Source organism: Camelus ferus, chromosome 30, assembly GCF_009834535.1.
Source record: "Camelus ferus isolate YT-003-E chromosome 30, BCGSAC_Cfer_1.0, whole genome shotgun sequence".
Taxonomy (NCBI): Eukaryota; Metazoa; Chordata; class Mammalia; order Artiodactyla; family Camelidae; genus Camelus; species Camelus ferus.
The window spans coordinates 10969839-10990858 of NC_045725.1; the positions used below are offsets into that span (position 1 = coordinate 10969839).

Consider the following 21020-nt stretch of genomic DNA (forward strand, 5'->3'; position numbering starts at 1 on the left):
TTTGGGGTTTCAATATTGGGCACATGGATAGGATAGCATTAAGATGGAAATTTGAGACAAAAATTACATTTTATGGTAAGGAAAAATGAGTTTAATGTTGATTTTTTCTGACACAGAAATCTTATTTGTGTTTACACACATTTACCCCTTTGGGGGGCTTTCATTCCTTTCAGCGGATCCAGATTTCCATTTGGTGTCATCCTCTGACTGGAGGACTTCCTGAACCTTTCTTGTACTGAAACCTGCTGTTGATGGATTCCTTGACTTCTGAGTATCTGAAAGTCTTTACTTCATCTTCGCTTTGAAAGGTATTTTTGATGAGTATTGAATTTTAGGTGGACAAATTTTGTTTGAATACTTTAAAGATATTGCTCCACTGTCTTCTGGTTTATTTTATTTCTGGTGAGGAGTCTACTGTAAGTTTACTGATGGCAGATCACTTGGGGTACGCATGTGTCTATGTGAGGGATGTGATGTGTGCTTGAGTGACATCATGTACAAATGGCTTGAGGAGAAAAGTAAAGGAAAAATGTATTTACTGTGTTTCTTTATAAAGAACTTGACTCAAGAAATGGTTGAATTAGTCCACAATCTGTGTGGAATAGCAGTCAAAGCTGACAGAAAACTAGCTTCTTTTGAATCAGAATGAAGAGACGTCCATACGAGTAACTTTGGAAAAGTTCTGTCTGATGTAGAATTTAAAATGGTTTTTGAAGAGCAGATTTTTAAAAAACATTTTGCTGCCAGTGAATTAGGCTCTAAAAGCTGTCATTAATTTCAGTCTTATATCAAGAGCCAAATGGATTAATAATGAAATATCAGAGGAGAAGTGCCATCTCTCACTTATATGTTTTTAATGCTAATAATGACTTAAGACTTGATAAGAAAGCTGAGAACGAATATGATTTGCATCCTGCAGCTTTCCTAATAAATGAAATGTTCTCATGAAGAACACAGCCTCCTTTAAGACAGGCTCAGAGCAGAGCACGTCAGGAAGTGACTTGAACTTGATTAAAATTTCTTCTCATAGATTCAGTCAGCCCCTTATCTTGATCTTCAAGTAGAAGGAAAATGAGAATTTTAAGCCTTAGTAAAACATTATGGAAATGTCAAAATCAGTAAAGATTAAAAAATCAAACTGAAGCTATAAATCAGTAAGTGACCATAAGAACCTTCCAGATTTGAGGCAAATAATCGTACTGAATGATCGGACCTAAATGTGCCCAGCAAAGAACTGTCTTTGGTTTCTCTGTCTTTTCAAATGTAACTTTCCCAGGAATATACACACTGCTTCTGATTCACAAAGTGAATTTTATCTTTCAGTTACTTCTGAATTTAAAATAAAAGCGGCTGAAGTGGGTTTTGATGCCATGTTATATTTCAAACATGAAAATTCACCTGTATGTTTCTATAGCAGATTTTATACTGAGTTAGCAATATTCATTCACACACAGTCTTTATCTACTACTCGAACTATTTTGTATGGATAAAAATTAAACTTTATACAACAAAACAAATATATTAAGATACTTTGCATAGGAAATATGATGTCAAGATTTTGATATGAGTATTTGATGTTCACTTCTCACCAATAACATTCATTTTATTTGAGCTATAATTACTCTCTGGGAATATTTTAAATATAAGAAGTCTTTTATAATGAGCACATAAAGACTTTATTTTGATTTTGATACTGAAATGCATTTACTTTGTGCAGTTAACAGAGCTGTCACCCAGGGTCTTTTCAAGTTGTTCTTTTTAATCTTCTTTATTATATAGTTTTCCTGTTTTTAACATGTTAGTGATTTTTTTTGGAAACATACCTTGTCCTGATAACTCCAAGGGTATCCTTTGAGATGGCACAAAGAATGTTAACATTGAATATTAGTAAATTAGAAGCTTTATAGATCATGATATTATGGATTTAGAGACTTAAATATAACATCTCTTAGTGATAATCCTAAAAAAAACTCTTACTGATAAACTCTGTACTTCCAAAAATTATTTCATCTAATTGAGATATTTGAGATTGCATGTTAGGTCCCCAAAATCCTTTCTAAAATTATTTTATCATTATTATGTTAATTTTGATAACTATTGGAAAGTTTTAAAAAATTAGTTGGGATACAAAGAAAAAATTGAAGTCTACACACATTTTCATTGCTCTGCAATAGCCTTGTATGTGTGTAATTGGACATTCTGTAAAAGTACAGTCTTTAATGGTTGCATTAGATCCTAGCCTAATTAGGTCCCACTCGATGTTTGACCATTCTCCATTGTAATCTGGTAATTCCAGCTTGAATGACTGAGCAGATGATGGAGAAATTTTCCAAAGTTGGGAAAAGTGGGATGAGGGATGAAGGATTTAGTTGTGGTTCAGAGAGCTTGTGACACCCGTGTGTCCTGTGGCTGGAAGCACTGGGTTTGATATGGGATTCTGGCCTCTTTGGCGATGGCCAATGTCGAGGTCTAGGTGGGGTCACCGAGGAGGGTTACAGAAGGCAGGCGGCTTCCCCTTCAGGTGTCCAGCAATTTTATATGTCATCTCACTGCATTTCATCAGGTTATACTTGAAGTGTTCATTTCTTCCATGCTGTTTTAGGGAAGAAAGGTAAAAGTTTGTGTATCTCCACTGTGTAGTGTCTGAAACGGTCTCCAGTCACACTTGGTGGCCGCAGTTTGCACGTGGAGGCTGGCGTGGACAACTGTTCGACTCAGCAGCTTTGCTGGGGTCACACCCGCCCGCTGTGCTAAGTGCGGCAGGCCCTGTGGGAAACCCCCTCTGGCGCTGCTTAGCTCCTCTTTGTCTCCCCGATGTTGGAGGTTAAAACTCCCCGGTGGCTCTCTGAAAATGAGCATCTTTTTTTCTGTTGACTTTGTATTGTCAGGGTTTGTTACTGTGAATAAAGGACACCATTAAGTGAACATTCAACTGTTAACTAACATTGAACATTCCCAGTGGAAAAAAGGGACAAATAGCTATGTTTACTTATTTTGATCCCTGCCTTCACTGTTTTTCTCTTGTGGTTTAAGGATATGTAAACAGACAAGAAAACAAACAAACCAGAATTGGAGGAGCCCGCATGTCTTCTGTCCTCCTGCTGTATTTCCCCCCATATTTCTCAGGATCTGGTTTAGACCTAATTGTTTCAGTTGAAGCAAGTGCCACATGAAAGTCTTAGCAGCTGGTCCCAGGAACGATCTGGACATGGTGCTGATGTGCCTGGCCCTGGGGGCCTCGTGGTGGAAGCTTGGTGGAGGTGCTGTGCCTGTTACAACCAAAGAACTCTTGTGGTCCTTGGAAAGTAGCAGAAGGAAATCCTGGAGCATAACGTGTGCCACTTCGTCTCCCATTAGAAAGCAGAAGACGAGGATACTGTTCTCACACCCGACAACACCAGGAGTTTCTCACCTTCAAAGTTCCGATCAATGACTCAGGATCCGCTGGCCTAGGCATCAATGTCAAAGGAAACCAGTCTAAAGAGAATCACACAGACCTGGGGATCTTCATCAAGTCCATTATTAACAGGAACGGCATCCAAAGTAAGCAGGTATCGACTTTATCGAGTACTCATGAACCAAGATGTTTAGTTACAACCCAGTGTTGGAAACACATAAGCTGTAGGGAAGAAACCTGGCCTCTACCCTCTTAGATGCAGTATCTGTGGCCTGTGAATTAAACTGACAAAAAGATTCACAGGAGGGAAAGTTCATAAATTTTATCTATGTTAATATTTCCAATTTTATGGGTACGGGGGCTCCACAAAGAAGCAGTGAAACCCTAGAGAAGTGCTTAGCCTCAGAAGCTTCTGGACCAATTTAGCAAATGATGATACAGGATGGAGTGGTGATTAGACAAAGAAAGGAGGTTTGGGCTTCCAGGGCACGCACTGTGGGACGGCAGGTATATGAGGGAAACAGGCAGTAGAGAAGGCTTCCCATGTAAGGTTTGTTTGCGTGGATGCATCTCAGTAACATCTCTGTCTCTGCTGGTGAGAGTTTTTCACCCCCCAGCTCCGGGAGAGTGGAGGGGACACCTCCACGAGGGGGACTTCAAGGGGGAGCAGAGGCTTCCTCCTGTGTTTGCCAGTTCTCAGTTACCTTCCACTCAAAATAACCCCAATGCCAACATGGTGTGTTTTGTGGCAGCGTGTTCTGACAGCCCCAACACTTACGTGTTTTCCACGATCAGACAGCCAGGGACATTACAGCACTCTCTCACTTGGGCGTGGCGCTCAGGGCTTCAGCTTACCATTTTTTAAATTATTTTTTAAAAATTGAAGTCCAGCTGATTTACCATGTTGTGTTACTTGTGCAGCGTGGTGAGTCAGTCAGACACATACATACATACTCTCCTTCGTATTCTGTTCCATTATTCATTTCCATTCCATTATTACAAGGTATTGAATATAGTTCCCCCTGCTATACAGTAGGACCTTGTTCATCTGTCTTATCTATAGTGTGTGTTTGTGTCTCACAAAACTCATAGCCCTTGGACATTCTAGGGCAATAGAGATTGTCTGTGCAGACTTAGCACAGGTCCAGGCACAGAGCTGCCCACAGGAAAGGTTCATCTCTTCCCTCCCCTTCCCTCCTGGGGAGTCACTCAGCCTGTTTTCCAGCCTGGGGAAAGTTTCCTGGCTGTCTGTGAAGGGGGCACTCCTCCCCAGCTGGCTAATAGCCTGGAGCTGTTGCACATCTTGGGTTGTAAATACCCTCTCTGGGTGTCTCTGGAAGGAAGAAAGTAATCACTTTGTGTCCTGTGAATCAGTCTGCTATTTTGGTAAACAGAGTATGATAATGACTTATTTACAAACGTGTGAATGACTGAAGTAGACACGGGCTGCTTACACAGTATCATGCTGCTGTTCAATTGGGGATAATCCATTCATATTAAAGCCCTCCCCTTCTTTTTCCTTTTTAACAATTTTTTTAACTAAAGAAAGCAACTTCTTTTATCACAGACTCTTTCACAGCACTGATTGTCCCGTCTTCTTCCCAGGATGGAGGCTGCGGGTGATTGGATCAGCTGATCACGGTGAACGGGGAGTCCCTGCTGGGCAAGACCAACCAGGATGCCATGGAGACCCTCCTCAGGTCCATGTCCACCAAAGGGAACAAGTGGGGCACGATCCAGCTCATCGTGGCCTGGAGGATCAGCAAGGACAGTGAGGTAAGAGGGACAGGGACAGACGGCATCCCCAAGTGGGAGCAGGACCGAGCTCTGTCCTGACGTGGGCTCAGAGTGCCCAGTCCGGGGCTGTGTTGTGCACAGGCTGTCGTGCTGTCAGTGTGCTGTGTCTGGCGCTCTCGGTTCTGGGATGCACGCGTCCCCAGGTGTGCACTCGCAGGTGTGTTGCCTCCTCCGCAGACACTGGGGTCGGTCTGAAAGCACTGCAGCCGGGTCCCCATCTTGAAGACAGGGCCACCCCTTCCTGCTCGAGCTGACAGTTCTCTTCTGGTGGGCAGTGTTCCAGGAGGGAGGGACATGGACAGAGTGGCCGCTCAGTCCCCTGGCTTTTCTAGAATGGGTGCCTCCTACAGAGTCCCTCTCGTGGCAGGGAGGGGTGGAGTTGGGAAGTTGTCAGAAGTGTAATCCTCCCCATCCTGGCCCTCCCTGCCCCCCTTTCTCCTCCACTACAGGCCTGAGCCTGCCTGTAGTGGTGTCTCCTGCCCGATTCTCCAGTGGGGACCCAATGTGCACTGCCATCTTGGATGTGGGAGGAGGGGAGAGACATTGCGTCTCCCAAGGGGATGAGCATCTGTGTCCTAGAGAGTAAAACCATACTAAGTAGAGGCATACTTTTTTGTATAGTGGGTGTTTGAAAATTGTGTATATATTTGTTAATTTATATTAGAACCTGAACAAGTTTTTTCAGAAATCCGCCATAAAGTCTGTGCCATTTAGAGGAACCAGGTGGGACCTGCTTGTTGAAAGTGTAAAGTTTGTAGCTTGTGTTTTTATTAATGCTCAACTCCCCACATTTCTAAATCAGCTCGGAGGAAAGATCAGCAAACCCTACAAATTGAAAATTGTATCTAAACTGCTTAGGTGTTTTCCTTAATTTTAAAATCTGTGTTTAGTAGCAAAAGCAAGCTTTTCTGGTTGTGCTGATGGCTCACCCATCCTAAGATAACAATCAGATTTGCAACAGAAACATGTGCTTGAACTTAAGGGTAATCAGTGGAGAGGCCACCAGTTTTTGAAAGCTTATTGTCCATTGACTTATTTTTCTATTGTTTTTATTTTTGAAATGGAGAATGAATTCATGGTAATTAACAAATTAATTTCCACAACAAGGGAGCAGTGTAACCTTAACTAACACCCTCAGAGTAGAAGACAAGGGGAAATGAAACACTCACTTTCACATGATAAATAAAAATGCTGATCTCTGAATAGACTACTGGATTGATTTCCTTGAGCCATGATTTTCACTGGTTTCCAGATCATTCACTAATGTTAATGTAAGTCCCACAAAGAGCTCTGTGACCAGTTCTCCCCAGGACATTACGAGACACAGTGTTCCTTACTAGGGCTTTTCCCAAAACAGTAATTTTTTTTACCAAGTCCAAACTCATTCTGCTCGTTGCATGACAGGTCAGTAAATCAGGAGATGAGATATTGGGGCAAGGAATAGTGACTTTATTTGGAAAGCCGGTAGACTGAGAGGATGGCAGACTAATGTCTTGGAGAACCATCCTGCTCCAGACAGAATACAGGCTCCTTTTATTTAAATAAAGAAAAAAAAGGAAGGTGGTGGGGTTCATTGTTGCAAACTTCTTGCTGTAGGAATGGTTTGTTCTTGCAGCCGTCCATGTGGCTCAGGCCATGGTGTCCCTGTAAACCCCCAACAAAGCAAAGGTTATTTTCTGTTTTGCAACTTGCCATCTCCACCTAAGTGCAGAAGTGCTGACATCCTTAAAGGCCAGAGCCCCGAGAACAGGCTCTCTTGTATATTTCAGGCTAAAGGCAACATTGTTTCCCAAAAGGTGCAGAGCTGGCAAGACTGAGCCTAGAAAGCGGGGCACAGTGGTTAAAACTAAAGGAACAGATCCAATATAGTCAGATTTGTTCTCTTTTATTACAATTTCATGTTCCACAAGACCGGAGTCATTCAGCAGATGTTCACTGAGCATCTACTACATTCAGGAAATGTATTAGATCCTGGAGATCTGTGGTGAATAAAGCAGACAGGGCTCCCTCTTTCAATGTTCTACTGGACAGCAGATCACATCCTTATCTCTAAAAGCCAACTAAAATTTCTAGCACCTTCTCAAAGTTTTCTTTCAAAGAAAACCACTGAATGTGAGGGGGGTGGATCTTAAAATGTGAGGCATGGACTGGAGGTCAGCATCCTGACTTCAGACAAGCATCCTTGTCCCCAAACCTGCACCAGCTTGGAGTTGTAATAGAAAAGAGCAAATCTGACTCCGTGTTATATATGTTCTTTCGCTTTAAACCTGTGCCCTGTTTTCTAGGCTGTCTTGCTAACTCTGCCCCTTTTGTAAAACAATGTTGCCTTTAGCCTAAAATAGACAGGAGAGCCTGTTCTCAGGGCTCTGACCTTTAAGGATATTAACACTTTCGCACTCCTATAAAGATAACAAGTTGCGGAATAGAAAATAACCTTTGTTTTGTTGGAGGTTTTACAGGGGCACCATGACCTGACCCACACGGACAGGTACAAGAACAAAGGATTCCTACACCAAGAAGTTTGGGGCAACCAAGCACACTCCCGCTCCTTGAGCCTGAAGCCTGAGTTGAGGAGGGTAGTTCTCCAAGATGTTAGTCGGCCACCTTCTCAGTCTGCCGACTCTCCTAATAAAGTCACTGTTCCCTGCCCCAATACCTCATCTCCCGAGTTATTGGCCTGTCGTGCAGTGAGCAGAACAAGCTTGGACTTGGTAACACAGTGATCTGGTTCCCTGTCACCCTGGGAAACAGCTGGCATTGGGGTCCCCCTGCGTGTCTCTGGGACCGGTTCACGCCTGCGTGTGGGTTTATGTAGATGAAAGCGGTTTAAGTAAGGGAACAGCTGCAGCAGGCAGCAACGGACTTCAATGTTCAATATTTTTATGCTGTCATTTTCATAAATTGCTGGTTATTACTGTCCTTAGGGTGGGGAAAGCTTATAAAGCAATTACAGCAAAAAAATCTTACCACGAGTGCTGCGCTTTCTTAGTAATACTAGCAAAAAGCTTTTTACTGACAGGGTTTAACTAAAGAATTAGATGAAGACAGATGTGCTCAGCTCAGCTTCCCATAAGTTTTAAGACATGATTTTGTGGCTTTTCAACTTAAATATATTCCCTTTGGGGAACCGTCTCCCTGAATTACCGGGGGGTGTGTGTGAAGTATGTTACTGTAAATACTGACATAAGCACAGGACATCTTGTCATGAGTGAACCTCGATCCCAAATAACGTGCCGCCTTCTCCCCTCCGCCGGGTCTGTCCCTCAGCCGCACAGTCCAGCCTTTGACGGTATCACACAACTCTGTTTCACTAACTCATCTTCTTTATTTTCTTTAAAATTTTTTCTTCGGGGGAGGGAGGCAATTCAGTTTATTTTTATTTATTCATTTATCTAACGGCGGTACTGGGGATGGAACTCAGGACCCGTGCATGCTAAGCACGCGCTCCACCACTGAGCTACACCCTCTCCCCGTGCTGACTCAGCTTTAAATCAAGGGTCTGCATACTTAATTTCAAGCCAGAGAAGATGAAACTTTGCAAAGTGACGTCTTGTGCTCTGTCACACTTTGCCCCTCATCTGTGGGAAGTGCTGTGTTTCATCATACTATGTTTTTTAAAACCTGGCAGCTCTGTGCACCAGGCCCGCCCCCCCTACACTCCCCACCCCCATCCCGGTGGGCACATTTGGGATGTTTCCCTGGAAGGTGTTTCTTGGTGTCGTCCCCTCGACCTCAGGACCCTGTGAATGCCGCTGGTGCTCGCATCCTCTCTGGCCACGCTCTCTTGTCTCCGCCTTCCCGCCGTCCTTCTTCTCCCCTGCAGTCACTCTTTCCTGCCTGTGCCTGTATTGGCTCATGTTCCTCAAGGCTGTGTCTTCTGCACACACTCCCGGGGAGATCTTCGTCCCTGGTCTTCAGGGACCACATGTGCTGTGCTGCACCCCAGGGTCCTGATTCTAGCCAGGGGCCCTGTTCTGCCTCCAGACCCCTCTGTCCAGCTGCCTGCAGAGATGACCACTGGTCTGGCTCTCAGGGACCTGTGCTTCCTCCTCCAAAACCTGTTCCTCCTGGAGTTTCATCCACCCATGGGCACTCCACCACTGTTTCTTCAGTTACAGAGATCAGACATTGGGGGTGGTTCTGACCTCTCAGGTGCCTTCACTGTCTCTGTAGCTGCCTCCTCCCTAACCTCTCTCCTCCATGCCCTGCCATCACTGGAATTCGGGCCCCGCCGTCTCCCTGGGCTCCCTGCCATGGCCCCTGAAGGACTTCTGTCTCCATCTGTCCTCCCCCTGCAGAAGGTGCATCTTCTCACGAGACACACTGACCACGTCACCCCTGCTGAAATCCGTCCCCTCCAGCATGGGTGCCAGTCCCCGCTGTGCAGCCACCAGCATGGGCCCAGCCCTGTGCCCAGCTCTGACCTGGCTGCTCAGCCTGCCCTGCAGTTTCTCAGGTTCTGATGCAGCCTTTCACCTCCGGGTTTGCCATGAGTCTGTTCTGCTCCTTGGCCTAGAAAAGACAGCTCCAGATTTTGGTTTTCTCTCCCCAAAGTATGTCCCTGGGTACCCACCCTCATGCAGCAGCCGTCACGTCATCATGGTTTCTCTTCGGTTTTCTGTAAATTCTGAGCTGGCTGGGACCCCCTCCGGCTGCCGCATTCCTGGCTCTCCATCACCGGCGTCCAGCCCAGGGCTGACAGCTACACGTGGACTGAAGGGTGAGGGAAATAGTCCCTAAGAGTTCAGAGTTGGGCATTTTTAGGGAAAAAAGCTGAACTTACTGTTAGACCCTGAAGTTCCAACAAGACAAAGTAACAAAATGAGTATTTTCTCAATGATTCTGGATTTCCTTTGCCTTCCGGTCCTCTACCTTGTGAGGGAAGAAACAAACGCAGAAAGGTCAAACGACTTGCTTCGTGGCTGCAAGGCCAAGGGAGCGTGGAGTCATCTAGGAGCCTGCTGTCATCCCTCTTGTGCAGAGAGAGGGTCTCAGTGACCACGCTGTTCAGGCCGTGCCTGCTCTGGCTGTGCTGGGATGTGTGCACAGTGCCCTGTGAGCCCTGGCACCCGGCAGGCTGTTACCTTCTGGGTCCGCCCCATCCAGGCTCACTTCCCCCCTGGTCCTTCCGTCGGCCCCATGGGGATGCGAAGGACACCAGCTGTGGTTCTGCATGAAAACAGAACCTGGAACTGGACCCTGGAAGTCCAGCCACTCTTCCCCAAAGCTCAGCCCCGTCCTTCTATTCCTTGTTTTGTGTTTCCTTGTCCTGTGGACTTCCTACCACGTGTGATTGTGATCTAGGTCAGATTTCTTTTCCTTTCAGCGAAGTGCTGTGTCTTCACCTGTAAAGGCCTCCTTCCACGCGGCCTCGTGTGTGTAACACTTCTAAATGGTTTTAAGGAACATCTGAGTCATTCACTCAAAAATGAATTTATTCATCCAATTGTTCACCCAGTGCCTGCTCTGTGCCAAGAACTGGGGATAAAATAGAGTAAGCTTATAAAGACTGAATTATTGAATAATAAGATCATGGCAGTTACTAACCAGGGCCCAGTGCCAGGCTTGCTGCAGAGGCTAGGGCCGTCCCTGTGCCCGCCTTTCCCCGTTCACAGTCGAGGCAGTGGATGCACTTCCTTTACATGAAACACATGGTTTGACCGACGAATGCGTACTCAAAACAACGTGAGATTTTCCTAAGCCCCACGGGTGCTGTATTCATTTTTTAAAAGAAACCAATATTTTACCATTTCCCAGGAAGACTAGGCCAAGCGTATAATCTAAAGCAGATTCACTGGACAATACCCAGTTTTTTGTTGTTAAATAGTGCTTATGATTTTCTGCTTATACAAGCAATATATGATTATTTGAATGTATATTTTTGAGAGCATGTGGTATTTACATTGTTTATAGGTTTGGGGTAATTTCCAATTTTTATATCTTTGTAAATGAAGTTCTGATAAATACTGATCAGCATGAATCTTTGTAATTCACTTAGCTTGTTGTTTCATGAGGCGGGTGACCGTGGAGAGAAGTGGCCGGGGCAGAGAGCAGGGGTATTGCTGGCCTGTGGTGCACACTCCACGTTGCTTTGGGAGGAGCCTTTGGCCGTGTGCTGCCCGCAGTGTGAGCCATCCTGCTCCAGCCTGGGCTGGTTCTTTCAAGCAGGTGGGAAGGCTTTCCTAGGGATAGAGCTGAGGGGCCCCAACACAGTTGCCCTGCTGGGGCCTGGGCTGCAGGGGTTTGAAGACCATTTTTGCAGTTGAAACAACAAAGTGAAAATTGCAGTTCCTTTATTTCAGTGCCTTCCTCGAATTAAGCTTATTTTGATAAGGTTTTTCTGTAAGGGCCTGGGAGCAGCCCAGGTTGCAGGAAGGCCTGGCCGCTCTTCCAGGACCACCCTCTTGGGAGCGACCACCGCCCCACTCCCAGGCTGTGCTGGCCTCTTTCTTAAACTCATCTGATTGATATAAAAACACCATCAAAAGATTTAAAACAAAACTGTGTACCCCAGTTTTTTTTTTTAAAGAAATTAAAAGGCATTGTGTCATCTGTTAAATGTTTATGTAGGAGGCCACTGATGTCTTCATTTAAATCTGTCTTTTGAGATGCAGATCAGACGTGGTTAGGGAGGTGGGGAGGTGCGGACTCCTCCCGTCACAGTGTCCCAGTGCCAGGGCCCTAATGAACAGGCCTCTTATTGTTTGGTTCCAGAAAGCCTGCATGTGCTATTTTTTAAATGGAATTTTTATTTGACTTTATAAAATTCTAAAGTAGCTTCTTGTGATGTTTAGAGATTTCTCATAAGGGGGCTTTATAAAGACTTTATCATCTAGAAAATTGTGGAGTTATAAGGTTCAATTAAGTATGTTTACTAAGACTAGAGGATGTGATGTCTGTCTTGTGATAAAATCACTTCTGTCAGGTCTCGCAGGTCTCTCTAATGTATGCATGTGCTCATTAAAACCTCCCACGTGCCTGTTCCTACAGGTGCAGGGCTTTTGCTGTGCTGGACTTGTTTTCACCTCCCCAAAGTTCCTTGGAACTCAGGCACAGTATTCTTCCAGAAAATGTTCTTGTATCTTTTTTTTGTTGTTAACATCAGAGACCTTGAATATCTAATTTGCAATGTCATTATAATTTGCAATTTAAAAAAGCTAGTAAAACAAATCCTCATTCCACAATTTAAAGCTGACTGAGTCTGACTCGCTCCCGCAGGCTGACGTGCCTGGAGCGGTGATTGTGCTGCCCCTTCCGTGCCATAAGCCTCCCAGGATCTGTCACCCTGGGTGCGGTAAGTCCACAATTTGGAACTGCATTAAATACCTCGTTTATATTAAACAGGTGGTAGCTTCTAAGAGAAATGATCATTTGTTCTGATGAAGGAGCCATAGTGCAGCTGCATCTGTCTGGAACATGCAGCCCCTCTCCTGCTGCGCCCCCTCCCTCCCCTGCACCCCACACCTCTGGCTGCAGGCCAGCTCCAGAGCCTCAGTGGGGTGGACCTCGGAGCCCACGTTTGGAGGCTGTGTGTGCTTTGTTCCTCCTTGAAGCAGATTTGTTTCAGGGCCTTAACTAGCACAGCGTTCTCCTGACTTGGAGTCGTTTTACAGTGTCAGTGACTTACAAGGTGCAGCTGTTTTGAGGAAGGCCACACACTGTTTTCATTCCAGAGACAGAAAGCGACCTGTATCTTGGCTCACCTAATAGGCTGTTTATGTTTGCGGAACAGGCACCTTTGCCGGCTTCACTGGGATATTTGGTCTTGACCTCTGTTGTCGGTTTGCTGAGTGGCTTCTGTTCTCACGTCCTCACTATCTCATGTGTAGGGTCAGTGAGAGGGTAGCAGGGGCCTTTTAATTTCGGCAGCAGGAATTGAGGTTCAGCATATTGTTCAAGCAGCTAAGCTGACAAATGGTCTTGGGCCTCAGAGGGCAGGTGGTCACTCTGCCAGTACAGCCCCGGGGTGTGCCAGCTGTCAGGTGCATTACACACCCTGAGTATAACACGTGGATTGTGTTCCTGGCTCGTTCTGATGGTGGTAAAGCCTGTGTTTCCCAGAGCAGCATCTCAGACAGGATTCCGAGTTAGGCTGTAACTTAAATTGACTTCAACAGATACTGACAATCAAGCTGATAAAATAAGCAAGAAGATACTGTTTGGGGAAAAAAAGCCTTTAATATACGTATTTTTCCTCCAGGGGTTGAAATCTGACAGAACTTCGTGGGAGGCAGTGTGAAGCGGTAAGGAAAGGTGGAGCTGTCATCACAAATTATTTCAGTGCAGGGTGGGAAGTTCTAGCTCAGTTGGTGTCCAGTTGGATGCAGGCCCTGGGCAAGTTGTTCTGATTCCCCCATGCCACTGATGTGCCTCCAGTTCTGACTGTCCCTTGCCCCCCTTCTCTCTAGCTGAAGCCACCCGGGAGCCCCTCTGGCCCTGAGCTGCCCACTGAGCGGGTGCTGGATGACTGGGGATGGAGGATTTCTCCCTCCTTCTTCAGTGGGACCGAGGGGCTGGATGAATCACCCACGAGAAATGCTGCCCTCAGCAGGATAACGGGTGAGTTGGCTGAGATCCTGGGTAGCACGTCTTAGTTTTATGCTTTTCCTGGGTCATGGAGACATTATTACCATAATATGTAAAGGAGGCCCGTGTTTCCAAGAGGAAAAGGAGCAGGTTCCTTATAATCACTGAGGAAGTGTTAATGTCAAGAGTAAATCAATACATTGATTTTGTCAAGTGAGTTTTAGATCTTGTACCATGTGGAAAGAAGAAGAAAAAAAGGGGGGGTTCATATAGAAATGTTTTCCAGTGATCAAGATATTCTCAGTGTGTTTGAGATGATAGCGAAGTTGTGGTTTAACAACAAAAAAAATCAAAATTTAGTGGTTTATGACAAGGATTCAAAAGTTACGTATTCACCATAGCACCATTTGCAGGGAGAGGAAAAAAATCTGTGTACACGTATGTGCATGTATGAGAAATAGTCACACTTTGTGGTTTGTACTTAATAGGATGTGACCATTTTTAAATTGTATCTCTGCATTTTCAGAGCCTCTGTGTGTGACATCTGAGACCAGTTCCTTGCACCCTGTTTGGGTTCTGCCCCACTCTGCATGACCCCCGGTGAGTGACAAGGCTGTCAGGGCTCGCCCTGCAGCCACTCAGCCTTCTGCCAGCAGATCCCGTGAGTAAAGATTTGCTTTGCCACCAGTGGTCGGGTTTACCGAGTTGCTCATCTTGGAATTAGCCTGTGAGTTTTTAAATTTAAAATGTAAGAAGCTGTTTTGATTGATGTAGTCCATGATGCAAAACACTTTCATTGCTGGCACATTTTGCAAGCCCCCTAAAGTACAACCCGATGTTTAACTCCATTTTGAGCATGTTTAATGGAGATGTAATACAATTCATGTCTGTATTACGAAGCCTCATTGGAGCAGCAGTGTGTTTCCTTCATCAGGGATGTTTATGGAAGCCTATTGTTGGCAAGATATTGTGTATGTACTCTGCTGTGGATAGAAAGAGGGGCAAGAAGTCTGCCTTCAAAGAACTTTCAACCAGAAAATAGGAAAAATACATGAATATGACTGGTAGAATTTTCTGTTGTTCTTCCTTTAATCCATCTAACTTTCTTACCTATAAAAATGCTAAATTCCCAGTTTCTTCTTTTGCCACACGTAGAACAAAGACATACCAGCTCTCTGGCTGAATTTTGTCAGCCTGCTTTGCTCTGCCTGCTTGGCATAGCTCCTCGTAGGGGAAGGATGCTGAAGGTGTGGTCCCGTCGGGTGACAGGTGTCGCTCATAGTTTGTCACATTAACCTTCACATGTGCTTGTCTCCGAAGTGTCACGTGAATGCATGGGGGGCTCTTCTCCATCGTGCATTTGACGGTGGTGTTGCTGATGTCTGAAATCAGTGTCACCATGTCTTCTAACAGCAGAGATCATTGTCACCAATTAAAACCCCTCTCTGCTGTTGACTTTTGTGAAGATTCCCAGCCCCCTCTGCCTCCAGCTTCCCAGGCAGTTACCCCTCTAGAGAAAGACTGGCATTTCTGACACATCGCCCGCCCACCGGTCAGTGGCCACTCTGCCTGTTTGTCTGTCTCCTGCCCTAGGGTGTGAGCTATTGAGGGGCAGAGGTTAAGTGTTAGAGACCTGCTATGGGGCAGGTGCCCCTCAAAGGGATAGGCAAATGATGGCTGTAATTCTGCAGGGCTTCCCTCTAAATTTCCTGGTAAAATTCTTCAAAGGGCTTTACCATCTCAGAATCTCTGTGGCGCTGTCACATTAGAAGTCATTCTGGAGATCGTCTCTGGCTTTGGGAAACTTAAAACCAGAGAAACTGAATACCACATCTAGAGCAACATGGCTGGAGTGTCAGGAGAATGAACAGATCAGTGGTCTCCATTTGACATTCATTTGTGGGAAACAGATTTTTTTGATTTCTATTTTGTTTGGCCAAGTTGAGCAGATTCTGGAAGTTTAGACTTTTTCTAGAGTAGAAGGGATTTACATTCACACACATGCCCCTCAGATGAATGCCTAGAATTTCTTTTCCTTTTGTCCCCACTGCACAGGTAAATAGCAGCTGTCCCCCACAATGATATGCCGCAAGATGACTCTGTCATTATAGAGGACGACAGGTTGCCAGTGCTCCCCTCCACCTCTCTCAGGCCGGTCCTCTTCCAGCTCCCAGGATGACGCAGGGTTCGTGACGACAGACCCAGGCCAGCAGCGGCCAGTGACGGTCAGCGCCAGGGAGCTGGGGTGCCGGGGCTGTCGCTGCTACTGTGGGTTTTACTACGTGTTACTGTCACAGTTACTGTCAGTGCTAGCGTGTGCTACTGCCACTGATCCTGTCGCTGTTACCATCGGCACTGCTGTGACCGCTGCTGCTGGAACTGCTGTTAGCGTCACAGGTACTGTGCCGCTAGCGCTACTGCTCTGTTGCTGTCAGTGCTAGGATTACTGTTGCTACTACTGTGAGCAGTGCTATTACTGCTACTGTTCCCCCCGACTGGTGGCCACCCCCTTCCCCAAGGCGCACGCACACAAGGGCAGGGTCACCCACTATCACATGTTCATTCTGATTCTGCTCAGAAGTAAATAGCGCTGCCATCCCTGCTGGAAATGTGGGAAAGAAAATTCTCGCATGGCATTAGCCTCCTTATTTTCATTCCTTGGGTTCCCTGTGTTCCTTGTCTTCTCTGTTTGTTCATTTGTTTCCTTCCAAGTGGAAGGACGACATGGAGGAAAGTTCGAGATTGGGATGAGAGTCTATCGACGGCCAGCGACCAGCCTTCCCACCCTCTGGAGAGATGGATGGATGGCAGCCCAGAGAAGATGGCCAGGAGGAAGGAGAAAACACGCAAGGAGGAGACAGACAGGGACAAGGAGGAAGAGAAGATAAAGGCCGAGAAGGGGAAGCTGCGGGGCCCGGGAGAGATGTTCAGGTCGGTGCCATCCTCCTGCCCAGCGCCAGGCCTGGGGAGGGGCACAGGCCTGGGGCCTCCTCTGATTCCCCGGCTTCACCTGGCCTTTACTTTCTTGAGGATGTCACCCGTGCTATTCCAGACCCTCTCAAAGAGCCTGAAAGATGCCAACCATGTAAATAACGGTAGAGAGGAAGGAGGGGCAGTCTGAGCCGCGCTGGGGCATCGCCAGCCATGGAGATGCAGGGCTGGGTCTCCTTCGTGCCTTTGTGTGTGTGAACAGTGGCTCCGTGCTTAGTGGTAGTGTATAACAGTGCACGCCTAACAAGCCTAAAGGAGCTTCAGTGAAGCTGTGCATTCATTTAATACTTATGACTTCAGTTGGTAATGTCATTCTGCACAGCCACTGCCTGTTTCCTGACAGCTGTTTTGTGCCCCTAAATTATACTCCTGAATTACTTAGCTGATCATTTTTTTGCTGCACAATAAAAGTGACAAGTTGCTTAGAAGCTGCTTTGAAACTTCACCCATAAACATGCATCTGAGGTGATTGATAATATTCAGGTATTTAATGATAAGTATCAAGATCGCTTGATTTTTCCTAAATTCACCCCTTAAACATATCAAGATGATGGTTTAAAATGGAAAACATATGGCTCAGGCACTTGCGTCTTCAAAAAATACTTCTCCATAAAGCATTATGAGTCCACTGCTTGTAGCTTTTTTAATATTTTTAATTGCAAAATGTGCACAAGGGTTTTTATCTTAGTAGAATTTCCTGACTTACGGTCCTGAATTTGCACTCCATAACTCAGGGAGCTGTAGACAAGTCGAGGATGCAGGCCCAGCCCACAGGCTGCACACCCAGCAGATGTGTCTTGTGGGGGTCGGGCTAAGTCAAGGGCAGCAGCAGGAGTTGGCAGATGCGGGTAGCCCCTGCCCGGCCCCCTGACAGCATCCCCCGCAATCTCAGTACAAGTCCCTCCTCCGTGCTGCAGCACTCTGGGAATTTCATCTTTTCGCATCAGTTTCGCTGTTTGCATACTGCTCCTTCTGAGTGCATTTTCAGCCACATCATCCTCCCTCATTAGAGTCCGCGTCCAGATGGACTTGCCCTCAAGGTCTCTTTATCTCAGCTTCTGTGTTAGGCTTTTTATTCCATGGGTGCAAACTGATGGCTCATAACCAGGCACCGCTGTAAGGCACAGAAATAAGGAAGCTGCCCGTCCATCAAGACTGAGGGAATCTGCACCACCATCTTTAAATCAGGGAGTGTGAAGTGGGAGGAAAGCTGCCCCCGAGACTTACCCTGGAGCACAGTCTCATCTCCCAGACCCTCCCCTCCCGAGCTACATCTTCCTGATGGCCGAGGGCTTGGCAGTTTCCATTCATCAGCCAGTCCGTGTCTGCTGGGTGCAGCCACTGCTCCTCTCGTGGAATAGCAAATAAGCAAATGTCTAGCTGGCTTATAAATTATTTTATATTATTAATTACACAGTATTTTTCTTGTAACTTGCAGCTCCTGAATAAGAGAAGCTTTAGGGTACAGTTTCCTTTGGGGCCAGAGGAGTGGAGAGTGTGGGAGCCGTAGGGAACTTCATATTGTTTCCAGTGGACCCTGAGTGCAGCCTAACCCAACCCCCTTTCGTGAAAAGTCGTGTAAAACACTGAAGTTTTCTCTGGATCAAATGCTGTAGATTACACCTATGACCTGGAGTGAAAGCCAGTCTTGACCCATTTGCAACTTCAAAGGCCTGCGTATTTTTGAAAATCAGGCTTCCGTGTTTAAGTGCAGGGGCTGAAGGTTATTTTTTAAAAGTCAAGCCCACTGTCTCCGAGTCTTTAAGAATGGCTACTAAGAAAACCCCAGACATCCACACTTTTCTGGGAATGATTTGCTGGAGTTAGTCCATGCTGGCTTATGACAGCCAAAAGTTCTCTTCTTAGAAATTTTGCCAACTGGTTGTTAAACCCAGCCATTATTAAAAATCAGAGCCATTCTATAAAAAGCAAAGGTAATTAATACTGAAAACTCATGACTTATTATTACATTTTACTGCGATCCGTGCCTTTGAGGTTATTCACGCCTGCTGTATCGGCACGGTGTTAATATTAAATGCTGGGGGGGCTTAAAATCAGCGTTGCTGGCAGTATTTTATCCCAGAAAGTGTATGTATTCCTCAGAACAGAGCTGCTTCTCAAGGGAGAGTGACACACCGCCACATGGAGAACTCAGATTTATCGTGAGCGGGTTGCAGTATCTCGTCTAGTTCCCTTGAACGTGGCCGTTCTGTCTGGCTTCCCTTTGGGAAATGGCTGCAGCTTCCCAAATGCTGCTCCTTGAAAATGGGTTGAGAATACTCTATTGGACTCAAATAAGCTTTTTGTTTGATTGACTTTTGGCTCTTCATCCTGCACAGCATTATGTGTCCTTAGTATCTGAGAAGACGCTCAAAGCATCGTTAGATTTTTCAAAACATTTTTCACTACCTTCTGTACCTACTGGATCTAATTATTTGAGACTAATAGACTTTCAGGTTGATTGTTTTATGTTTTCCTTTTTTTTTTTTTAATAACAGGGAATAGAGTAAGATTTTAAATATAGTCTCTTCCTTTCTCTTTGTTCTTTTATGGAGAATAGGCTGTGATCTCCTTAGCAGTTTTGCTTTAAAATACCTAAATCAGAACGTGCATGGGTATGTAACTTCTCAGCATGCCTTGTAAGGAGACTGAAGTATAGTTGCCCAACATAAGCCTGAAGTTGTACAGAGCAGGGGTGTGTGGGGGTGAGTGTGTGCTTTGTCACCGTTTGTTTCTGTCTTTTGGTTCAGTTAGCAGAAGGGAAAGGCTGAGGCTACAGGTGGTGGCAATTGGGACTCTAGCTTTCTGGGTGGGAGCACTTTTTCTCTTCAGTTGCTTGAAGCAGTAATAAGTTTTCCATCAAAAACAGGCTCACAGGCTGTTCCCTACCTTGTTCCTCCCCGCAGCCCGCAAAACACACACACTCTGTCCCTGCCCCTGTAAGCTGTCTGACTTTGGGTTAAATTTGATGGGTGCCAAATAGATGCATCAGGCTTTTAAAACTGCGCAAGAAGGAACCATGGCACCTGAAGTAGGTGTTTTAGTGTCTGGTATAGACAGACAACGTGGCTTTCGACTTCACGCACTGAACGGTGGTTGCAGACGTGATTTAATTATTATTGGTGATTATTAATTATTGATAAACAACTCTAAGAAAGGCGGCTGTGAGTCCGGAACCATGCCCCTGCTTCTCCATTACAGGGCGCGCGGCGTGTGCAGCCGCCTCAGTGCAGGTTCTCACTCACAAAGTGAAGCCTGTAAGGAACTGAGTCACAAGCGTCAGGCGTTTCACGTTTGTCCTCGTTTCTCCTCACGTGTGGCTCCCTCCTCTCCACACCTAAGGCGCTGCCATCGCCCTAACTGCAGGGGCTTTGTGCCTGAGAAACCTCAGCTTCTCCACCAAACAGGTACCTCTGACTTGCTGATGTGAGGAGTGCGGGGCAGAGGGGAGCCGAAACGTTGAGCCCTCATAGGTGTCTGATCATGGGATGTGTGGCTATTCAGATTTAATACCATGAAACATGTCTTAGCATTCTGCAACTCCATGAAACTGTCACTAAACAGGGAACCAAGTCTGTATTTTAGAAGGAGAGAGATCTGCTTTTTCAAGTCTTAAATGTGTCTGTTTTTAAAGGAAGGGAGCAGTGATTTTAAGTACCATGTTTTTGCATTAGTTTCCATCTCCAAATTGAAATAATCAACAAAATAGTAAAGTCCCATACTTAGGGCAGTATTCTCAGATAGGAAGCATTTAAAATTATGCATTTCTTTTTTTTTAAGGCCTGGAATAAATGTCATTTGATACTACTTTGTCTGAAAGATTAAATTGGCCGCTTTCGAATGTCCCGGAATGGTCTGCCCTCTGAACCAGGAGGTTCCTGGACGTGCCCCTGCTCTCGCCTCCCGTACGTCATGTGATGTGCACGTGGCAGGACTGGGTGGGTGGGGACGGGGGCCAGGGCCGTCACCCCCCGGCTGCTAAATCAAAGCCCTGTAGCCCAGTTCCCATCACAGCTGAATCCTGCAGTTACACTGAAGCGATTGACTCCCTGGGTCCCTGCGCGTGGTTTTGATTTGGTCCACAGGTCATTTAGTTGGAAACCTTGTTTGGTGGAAATCAGATACACTGCTGTCTCTCCCTTTTTAGAAGATACGTGTTGTAAGAACCCAGTGACCAGGATCAGACCACAGAGCTCCACGCTGCAGTCTGGCTGTCCCACCGGGCTCTTGCCACTGCCTGTGCTCACTGACCATGCCTGTGTCCCGTGTCTCCCGTCTGGCCGGGCCAAACGGAGCCCAAGAAGAGATG

At 46.0% G+C, this 21020-nt stretch overlaps 1 protein-coding gene and 1 pseudogene across 1 annotated transcript; one reads left to right on the forward strand and one right to left on the reverse strand.

The window, feature by feature from the left end:
- LOC102524577 overlaps nt 1-21020 on the reverse strand; it is a 138182-nt pseudogene that overhangs the window by 51788 nt on the left and 65374 nt on the right.
- Nucleotides 5008-15892, forward strand: LOC116660662 (partitioning defective 3 homolog). Its single transcript, XM_032470591.1, has 4 exons — nt 5008-5173; nt 13603-13753; nt 14247-14320; nt 15776-15892. Exons 1-3 carry the CDS (start codon nt 5081-5083, stop codon nt 14312-14314), a joined length of 312 nt encoding a protein of 103 aa, XP_032326482.1. The 5' UTR covers nt 5008-5080; the 3' UTR covers nt 14315-14320; nt 15776-15892.